We start from the raw sequence: 9,958 nt of genomic DNA on the forward strand, positions 1-9,958 counted from the left end.
GTTTAATGTTGAAGATGTTATCCTAGAGTTACATGCTGGTAAATTAATGCAAACAGTTCATTTTTGGGCTGATAAATTAAATGAGATATAGAATAAAGTGATTTTGATGACATATTACTATTTTAAGCTTTTTTTCTTTTTTTCCAAGACAAAAGCCTTAGTGCATATGATGTGTCCGAAGACTGTCGGATATTTGGAAACTCAATGATACTTTTTTGTTTTCACAATTTCAAGCAATGATGGTATTTTCATTAAAAAAAACAACAACAAAAAAACTGCGATAAGATAAGATAAATACAAAATGCAACCTTTTACATTTGTATGCCCCTTCCCAAAGCCAAAACATGAAACATAAGTCCCTCCCCAGTGCTCAAAAATAAGCATAGATAAGTAACGAACAGATCCTTAGGCTGATTCACACAAAGGCAAACTAGCAGCAGCAATACAATAAAATAATACTTATAATATTATAATACTTACTTATAATACTGGCCCATTTGGATGTTTGTGGCTAATAAACATTGTAAATTGATCACTTTGATAAACCACACAGGGTGTACATTAGTTTTTTATTGACTGTGAACGAGTTAGAGGAGCAGTTACGAGTGACGCATCTTCGTGATAGACCATCTTTGTGGTTGGTCAGCTGATCCTTGGAATGAACGAGTTACAAAACGTAAGAAACTAACCTACAGAGGAGGTGTCATTTAAAAGCAGGTACAAACCGTGTTGTCGGCCTCACAGTTTGATTTAACTGAATGTAGTCACCGGAATATGTCAACCAATGGACCCTGCTACAACCACAGCTCCGATGCAAAACGATTGTGAGACAGAGTAAGTGACTCGGAAGGTAAACAACTGGATACAGTCTCCTCCAGCACACCGCTAGTCTGCTTACATGACACGCTAACTAAACTTTAAAACACTGAATGCGTTTATTGTGTCGCTTTCCTCTTTTAAGACGCTCATTAGGTTCTGTGCAATTACAGTACTTAACTGAAGTGCTGTGTCATTGTTCCTTAAATCAATTTGGACATTATGATCTTATATTTGGTGTGTTTAAGATACATGAGATAACACATAGATCATTTCTCAAGTGTAGCCACCTAACTATGTAACACAAATGCTGCCATCAGTAAGCTGTGTGCATCAGAAATAGGAGGGAAAAAAAGTTAAACCAGAATAAATTGATCACAAAGTTGCCGGTTACTGTCTTACTGTAATTTACTGTAAGGAATCAGTACTGTAGGAACACGAGGATTAATCATTAGGAACTTTCAGGAGTGGCCAGTGATTGAATCAATGGGACTGTCTGAATGTGCCATTCCTGTTAAACAAGTCTTTAACATTTCATTCACTGGAGATATGGCCACCTGTAATGACTCGGGAGATTTGAATTGCCCTTTGACTGCATAACAGGTGGAAACTTTGGTGGTGTACCAGGTGTATTGATGGTGGAGGGAGAAATCTAAGACAGAACTTTTTCTGTCTCCTATCAAAGAGGAAGTACAGGGTCAAGCCACCTCAGCTCAGTTTACCCACCTTGATAGTTCCTTAAAAATAAAAAGGTTGGCAATAATCTGGTTTGTAAATGTTTTGTTCATGTAGCAGCGTAAACTACCTGAAATGTAAATAAGAATTACTTTTAAGAGGTCACAGGTAATCATAATGAATATTGACAGTTACCTCACTGCTGTTGGTTCTGGCACTAACTTTGATTGACATCATGATGGCCGTGAAACCTGACACTCCTGCCTGTGTTTGCTCCACGCAAACAGATAACACTGACTCTAACCTTGCACTTGGCCCAGAAGCATTTGTATTGTACATTCAGCATGCGGTGACTAATTGCACTAACTAACTGTACTATCTACCATCTCTTCTTTCTGTGTTTTTGTTTCTCTCATTAGGCCAAGTTCAGTCTGGAACTGGTGGCCTTCCTGGCGTCCAACCTCCATGTCCCTTTTAAAGACTACAGAGTCCAAGATTCTTGCTTGTAAGATTGTTTTGATGTACTGACAGATACTGGGAACTAATACAAATGTAGCTAATCAGTTGTAATGACATATAAAAGCTGCTAACTCTTAAGAAATATCTACGAGCTTCTGCAAGTGTAATACAACACCATTATGTAACCAGCTGTAAACACAGAACTCCACTGAGGGTGCACTGATCATTACTCCGCTATGACTGGTCACGGCAGGTATTCAGAATGACCTATGGGCTCGGTTTGTGACCCTGCCCAACCAGGATCGAATATGGACTCTGACCCTCACCAACAAGGCGGTGCACAAACCTGCAGAACAAGGTATCACCCTCCTCTCACTGTTTGTTTGTTTACTGGGAGGCAACAGCTGTGATTCTGTATGCATTGTATAACCCATGACGTAACGCCTCTGTCTTTTTCCTTCAGCCCCAAAGACTCCCCTGGTGATGGTCCACGGCTTTGGAGGAGGGGTAGGCCTGTGGATCAGGAACATAGACGCGCTGAGTCGGTCACGGCCTGTTTACGCCTTCGACCTCTTGGGCTTTGGCAGGAGCTCTAGACCTCCCTTCCCCTCAGACGCTGCCAAGGCAGAGGAGCAGTTTGTCGACTCCATTGAGCAGTGGAGACAGTCTGTAGGCCTGGAGAACATGATTCTGCTGGGACACAGTCTGGGGGGGTACCTGGCTACCTCCTACGCCATCCAGTACCCTTCTAGGTAATAATACTACTGGGACACCACGTAAAACATGAGATAATGAGGGGCAGCTGTAGAACAGAATACTCACAGCTGGAAGTGATTTAGTGTTTTGTTTTAGAATGAAGGACTTCGGTGAGTCATGTTGGTGTTTCCACAGAACATGACATGAGGCAGATATTCAGATACTGTACATTGAGTGTGTCTTATTAAATATTAACCTAGCTCATATCTAAAATTAAGAAAACTGAATTTCAGTCGAATAATAAATATATATACTATTGATTTAAATATACATATGTCAAAATCAAAATTCATGCCAGTCAGATATGATCTCTATTGACAGTAATAATTTTTCCCAGCCTCCATTAGAGGTGGGGGGAAAAAATTGACACAGCATACTATTACAATATTTTTGTATGGCAATATTGTATCGTCACACAGTGCCAATTAATTATAATAATAATAATAATCATAAATGTAATAATAAATTCATTTTAATTATATAAATTATTAATATTACAAACACAAATAAAACTTTAAATAGCCTACAAGAGTAATATAATCAATTGTGTTTTCAGTCCACTTGATACATTTTGCTTTGTTTTTGTCCCTTGGGGACACAATTTACAGTTGAAAAAAGGTAATAAATTAATATATTTTATCGCAGAACTAAGCTTATTGCAACATATTAACATCCTCTGGTGATTCACACCCCCAGCCTCCATGCCAATCCACAGTCGTTTATGCGGTGGACGTTTTGCCAATTGTCGAATTCTAACGATTTAGTTTTGATGAAGTTGGTTATTTGATACAAGTGCTAGCAACATGATAACAACAATAATAATAATAATAATACAAGCAGTGATCATAACCCGCCCTAAAATCACAACTTGTCACTCTTACACTTGGGCTATTGTACAGATCAAACAAATGATATATAAAGTGTCAATTAGTGATCCTAAGAGATGCTGGTAGACGGCTTTTGTTACCTTTGGGATGAACCAGGCTAGTTTTTCCCCTGTATCTATTCTTTATGCTAAGCTAATTGACTGCTTACTGTAATTTCATTTTACCATACAGATACAATAGTGACATACTGTCATTTAATTCTCAGCGAGGAAGCAAATAAGCACATTTTCCAAAACTTAAAGCTGCAATAATCAATATTCTTATATTAAGTGTGGATAAAGTTATTATGTGTAATATGAAGGGAGCACTCGTATTGACACAGACATAGAATTACCACCAGATAACTAGAATAACCATCGAACTCTGTAGCTCCCCTCAGCTCTTCAGCCATTTGTTTTGGTTCCAAGTAGAATGAATACTCTCACATTTATCATTTGTCTAGAAACATGACTCCAAAAGATTGCTTATGTTTCTCTGTTGTGTCAGCTATATGTATAAATAGGCAACCGTTTGCCAACATGTTCACCATAACCACTTCATAAGGTGGTAATGTGTCAGTGCTGTGTTTACAGTTTTTTTTTCTGCTGCCCCCAAGTGGCCAAAAAATCTTCTTATGCTGCTTTAAACCTGTACTAAAACATGGGAAAATAATGTACAAATGAAGATATGGGTGAGAAAATGTCAGATTTTAATAATCCATATTGTAAGGTTCCTTTTTTAATCGTACCTCCATATTGTGGTGTTAATAGCCCAGACAAGCAAAAAATAAGAAATTGCAGCTGCTGTGCGTAGAATTTGAAAATTCCTGACTTTGGCACCCCCTAGTGGTAGTATTCGCAAAGACAGCAATGCACATCACCTTATGCTGTGTATTTGTTTTTAAAGACAAATTAATGCCAGTTGATGGGCTTTCGTAATGTATTGTGCCCTCCTTGCAGAGTGTCACATCTTATCCTGGTGGACCCCTGGGGTTTCCCAGAGCGACCCCAGACACAGACCCAAGATGGTCAAGATCAGAGGACAGAGGTGGTAAGGAGGCCACCTATTCCACGCTGGGTAAAAGCTATCGCAACAGTGGTTTCCCTCTTCAACCCCCTGGCTGTCATCAGAGCAGCAGGTCCATGGGGTGAGATGTCTTACTGTTTATCCAAAACTGTGCTGTGCCACATTGTAATTATTTCCACCCATCTTACAGTATGTCATTGATTCAGGTCCAGGTTTGGTGAACAGATTCCGTCCTGATTTCAAAAGGAAATTTGAAGATCTGTTTGATGATGACACAATGACGCAATACATCTACCACTGTAATGCACAAACCCCGAGGTAAGCCAATATATGCATCACTTAAGCCTCAGTTATGCTTTCTGCATGGACGGTTCCACAGACATGAGCTGACACAGAATCGTAACAGGGAGAATTTTGGATCTTTTATACTCCATGTGGGTTCCTCCATGCAGCTGACTGATATTTTCCCAAAGCAGTGTATCGAAAACTCACATCTTCTGCATGGTTTTCTGTGTTCTCTGCCCATATGTGTCAGTGTAGTTAGAAAATGTTGGATGTGCACGGACAGGGATGTGCATGGACGGGACCCCTAGCAAATGGGCATGTCTGATGGTGTGATGTCAGTTTGACCATGTGGACACTTGCACACACTCTGGGATGTATTAAGCATAAATCAAGCATGAAAGCTAGAAATAACTCTCTGTCATTTTAACTGAAACTGTTACTGTATCCTGACAGTAGTACATAAGACAGATAGTCAGCTTCCTTGTAGTGCTCATAATGGTGCGTGATTGAAAACAACCAATCAGAGCTGAGGAGTCTTTAACACAGCTGTCAATCATGTAAATCGTGGCTCGTAAACTGCAGTCGAACTGTCAAGCTAGTCAGCGCTGATCAAATCTGAAACAAGGTTCTTTTACTGCATTGCCCTTTTCTTGCCTCGAATGTTTCATAAACATGTTTCAGTATACTGTTTAGCTTTTACAGGTAAAAGAAAGTTTGTGACCCAGCTGCCATGTTGAAAACACTGCACTGCTCACTGGACAAAGCAAACTGTCTCACTTTACAGCTAAACAGTACACTAAAATATGTTTTTGAAGACATCTGAGGTGAGAAGTAGGCACTGAAGTAACTGGATCTTGATTCATACTTGATCAGCGCTGCCTAGATTGACAGTTTGACTGCAGTTCATGAGCACTGATTACCTTGATTGACAGCTGTGTTAGAGACTCCTCAGCTCTGATTGGTTGTTTTCATTCATGGGCGGTGGGTTCTTACAAATGCCATCATGAGCACTAAAGGAGACAGAGCAACATGAATTGTTTTTACAGTTGATTTGTCTCCTGTTCTTGTATTAAAGTTATAAACTGTAGCTTTTATGCTTGACGCATCCACGAGTGTGTTTTAAGCTGTGTTTGGTCACTCTAATAAAGATAAGTTATATTTGCTGCAACTGTCACTATATGATGACAGTAGTACATAATCTGTGAAGAAAATTATGTTCCTCTGCCTCCTGATAGTGCTTGTAATGGCATTTGCAAGAATCCAACACCTGAACAAAAACAACCAATCAGAGTCTCTAGCGCCGCTGTCAATCACGTCAATTACTGCCAGTGAACTGCGGTCAAACTTTCAAAGTAGGCAACACTGATTAAATATGAATTAACAGTCTGTTACTGCATTACCTATTTCTTGTTTTAAATGTTTTCAGAAACATATTTCAGTGAAAATGAGAAAATTTGCATCCTGTGGGCAGTGCTTGGTTTTTGCTGGACTTTTGTCAACATTGTGACTGGGTCACAAACTTTATCTTTGTTCATGCGCAATGTCTTTCAGCAAATGCCATTAGGAGCACAAGGAGGAGGTAGAGGAACATGATTTTTTTCTTTTGCAGATTAGCTGTCTCATGTACTACTGTCAGCATATAGTGACAATTTCAGCAAATACGACAAACATTATATATATATATGGAAATGACCAAATACAGCTTTAATCACACTTTTAGTTACAGAACATAATGCCTGATAAAAGCTGACCCATCTCGTATCACATTTTCTCTTTCCTCTCCTACTGTTCCCAGTGGTGAGGTGGGTTTCCGGGCCATGTCAGAGTCTCTGGGCTGGGCCAAGAGGCCCATGCTGCAGCGGATTCACCTGCTGCCCCCCTCCATGCCCCTCACCATGCTGTATGGAGCACGATCCTGGGTGGACAGCTCATCTGGGGACAGTGTGGTACAGATTAGGAACAAGGCCCACACCAGAGTGCTGGTGAGTCATGAGGGACATATTATCCAATTAGGGGTCTAAAATGTGTACTTCAGCTTGTAATTAGTGTAATTTTAACTCAATTCATTTTTTTTCTTCTCCATGTGGTAGTGTATGAGTGCTGACAGTTTTTGTTATCTTCTTTTTCTCCACTGTGCAGCTGATCGATGATGCCTCTCACCACGTATATGCTGATCAACCAGGGGAGTTCAACAGAGTGGTTGAAAATATATGTAACTCTGTTAACTGATGACTTCTGAGTGTGTGTGTGTGTGTGTGTGTGTGTGTGTGTGTGTGTGTGTACGTATGTGTCTGTGTTTAAAAGGACTGAAAGTATAGAGGCAATTCCGGATGGTAATAGGACTGCGAGCTCTGCATGTGCAGCACGCTGGATGGTTTTGCGTCGGGGCATATCAGGACATCAACATGAGTCTGAATGTAATTTTGTTTTGAATCCTGTTCTCATAGTAACAGATTATTGGTATTAATGTAATTAACTTATCTTGTCATTTGTAAGCTGAGACATGCTTTTTTCAATTTAGTATTGTTAGTAAATGATTTATTTATAACATGATTGAACTTGTCTGTTAATGTGGTCACACAGAGGAATAATTGAACCACTTAATTCAGTGCTAAATTATGTTGCCTGTTATATTTTTAACATTAAGTGAAACACGCACACCAATCTGTATGCACTGGTTTTATGTGATACAGAGGTGCCACATGGCTACTGATAAACACTTTTTATGTGCCCGGCATGAACCATTAAGTACTGTATAACATTTTTCTTATTTAACCTCTGTTTTTCTCCTCTATGTATTTCACTGTATCAAGCAGCTGTTTGTATTTTATACTTTGGAAAGAATAAAAACCTATTTGACAAGCTGCGACTGTAGAAATCCATGTGATGCACTTTGTTGCCCAACCAGTAGAGGTCAGTAAGTGTCATTCCTATTATATTTACAGTGCACTTTATGCTTATGTCTGTCAGCAGTGGAAAATGGACAGTGGAATTCCTGCATTCATAATGTTGTGTTAGTAAAAGCACAAATATTATTAGCAAATTAAGGTAGAATAGCTCCTATCAATGTTATAATTATCATATGATTGACTTATTAGCATCAATTTAATGTTGCAGCGGATTGAAGTGTAACTATTTTTCAATATGTTAGTTTAATCTAAAACAGTGTTTCATATTTTATGAGGGTCAAATGTGTTGTATATAAACTATCACTATCAGATAAACAAAGGGGAGTTAAAGATACAGTATTTCCCTCTGAGAATCATAATTTAAAAGGATATACTCAAGCACATTTAACTGCATTCCAGCACTACTGCCTGTGCTTTTAACTATAGGACATTATGTAGTATGTTCCAGTTCCCTTTATCACCCTATCAGTGGTTGAAGAAATATTCAAAGGGGGATTTAGTGGCAACTAGTGGTGAGGATTGCAAATTGTAACCAGCTGAAACATCTGTTTAGAATTTTTTCAGTGTTCAGGAGATTTTAAGTGGGAGCTGAATTATCGTCAGAGTTCTCCTCCTCTCCAAACAATTTAAACCAGTAAAACACTGAATAAAGCAGTAATGCATTATAAATCAGTGTTTTCTGACGCTGTTTGGCTTGATGGAGATGGACTGCTAGCCGAGCACCTGCTAATGTGCTCTCATCTTTTTTCTCTGATAACTTTAGATCCAGACATTCCGGAGGTTCTTACTGGGGGCCAAATTATCCATAGAGGTCTCCTCCTCTCCAAAACAAACAGACCTGGCAGTTTAAAATAGTAAAGACACTGACTGAATAAAGCAGTTTTGTCACAAATTTCTGTTTTTCCTACGCTGTTTTGCACGTCACAGACACTAGCCCAGCACCTGCTAATGTGTGCTTACCTATTTACTGGTAATGTGTGCTCACTCTATTTTTGATCCAGAAATAAAGGACGCTGCAGGAGCTTAATTATCTGCAGAGGTCTTTTTCTCCTGCAGAGGTCTCCTTAAATCATGATTTAAATCGGTTAAAAACACTGAATACAGCAGTTTGACGTTAAAAAAATCAGGCTTTTACCTATCTAGAGGCCGTGTTTGGTTTTTCCCTTCTTGGCTACTGTAGAAACATGGCAGTGCAACATCATGGACAACCACTCCTTAAGTGGATATAAACAACTCATTCTAAGGTAACAAAAACACAGTGGTTCTTATTTTCAGGTGATTATGCGCTAAATAAAACATACTTATTATATTCCATTTATGTTCTAAATCGTACACACTGGTCCTTTAAGTAAAAGTAGCAATACTAGGATGTAAAAATGTACACACAAAAAAGAAAATAGAAATGCAATAGTACGTGGTATTGTTGACAAAATTAACGGTATAATAAAAATTCAAATGAAAGTAAATGTACTTCTAAGGCAGCAGAATGACCCCTGGCACTGTTTTATTATGATGTATTCTCTGATTATGATTATTACTGATGTATTAATTGTTTCACTGTTTTGTATGTAAAGTTTTGAAGTGGAAAAATAGCTGGTAAATACAGCCAGTAAATAAATACAGTGGAGTAAAAAATTAATATTTCCCTCCAAAAAATGTTGCGGAGTCAAAATATAAAGAAGCATTAAGTCCATGCACCACAAAACAGTACTATTTCAATAAATAAAGGCTATTCTGTTTCATTCCAACACTGATCCTCTTCCCATGCTTTTTTTTAAAAGACTGCAGTTAATATATACTAAGTTAAAGAAAAAAATAAACACTGCATTTTGCAACCAATAAAACACAAAGCAGAAGGGAAGAATAAGAACATAAATATATATAACATTAACTCATCAGTCCCAAAGCATGTCAGAGGAAAAAAATAGAAAATAAAGCATTAAGTCATCGAGATCTTGAATCATGAAAGGCAACAAAGGTGTGTTACCTGCCTCAAGTTACGCAATTTAAATGAGTCACTATACAATCATACCTCACGCAGCACACTTTTTTTTTCCAGGCGAAAAAGGGTTGATTGCAAAAATGGAAAAGTACAGGTCGCCACTTGTGTCCCCTTAAAACTCTGGATTAAAAAAAATAAATAAAAAAATAATAAATTCTTTCATT

At 38.4% G+C, this 9,958-nt stretch overlaps 1 protein-coding gene across 1 annotated transcript; it reads left to right on the forward strand.

Annotated features, from left to right (window-relative positions):
- Positions 1-649: 649 nt before the first annotated feature.
- abhd4 (abhydrolase domain containing 4, N-acyl phospholipase B) lies at positions 650-7,749 on the forward strand. The gene is made up of 8 exons (XM_033649669.2): positions 650-834; positions 1,911-1,996; positions 2,204-2,308; positions 2,414-2,702; positions 4,532-4,719; positions 4,805-4,916; positions 6,679-6,865; positions 7,023-7,749. Exons 1-8 carry the CDS (start codon positions 785-787, stop codon positions 7,110-7,112), a joined length of 1,107 nt encoding a protein of 368 aa, XP_033505560.1. The 5' UTR covers positions 650-784; the 3' UTR covers positions 7,113-7,749.
- The last annotated feature ends 2,209 nt before the right edge of the window (positions 7,750-9,958 follow it).

This window comes from Epinephelus lanceolatus, chromosome 12 (genome assembly GCF_041903045.1).
Source record: "Epinephelus lanceolatus isolate andai-2023 chromosome 12, ASM4190304v1, whole genome shotgun sequence".
NCBI lineage: Eukaryota > Metazoa > Chordata > Actinopteri > Perciformes > Serranidae > Epinephelus > Epinephelus lanceolatus.

What these genes read in the sequence shown, in the direction of transcription:
- abhd4 (XM_033649669.2), top strand. Translation starts at nt 785, where the DNA reads ATGGACCCTGCTACAACCACAGCTCCGATGCAAAACGATTGTGAGACA. An exon ending in GCACAAACCTGCAGAACAAG is followed by an intron (nt 2,309 to 2,413) that starts GTATCACCCTCC and finishes TTTTTCCTTCAG; the next exon opens with CCCCAAAGACTCCCCTGGTG. An exon ending in AGGCCCACACCAGAGTGCTG is followed by an intron (nt 6,866 to 7,022) that starts GTGAGTCATGAG and finishes TCCACTGTGCAG; the next exon opens with CTGATCGATGATGCCTCTCA.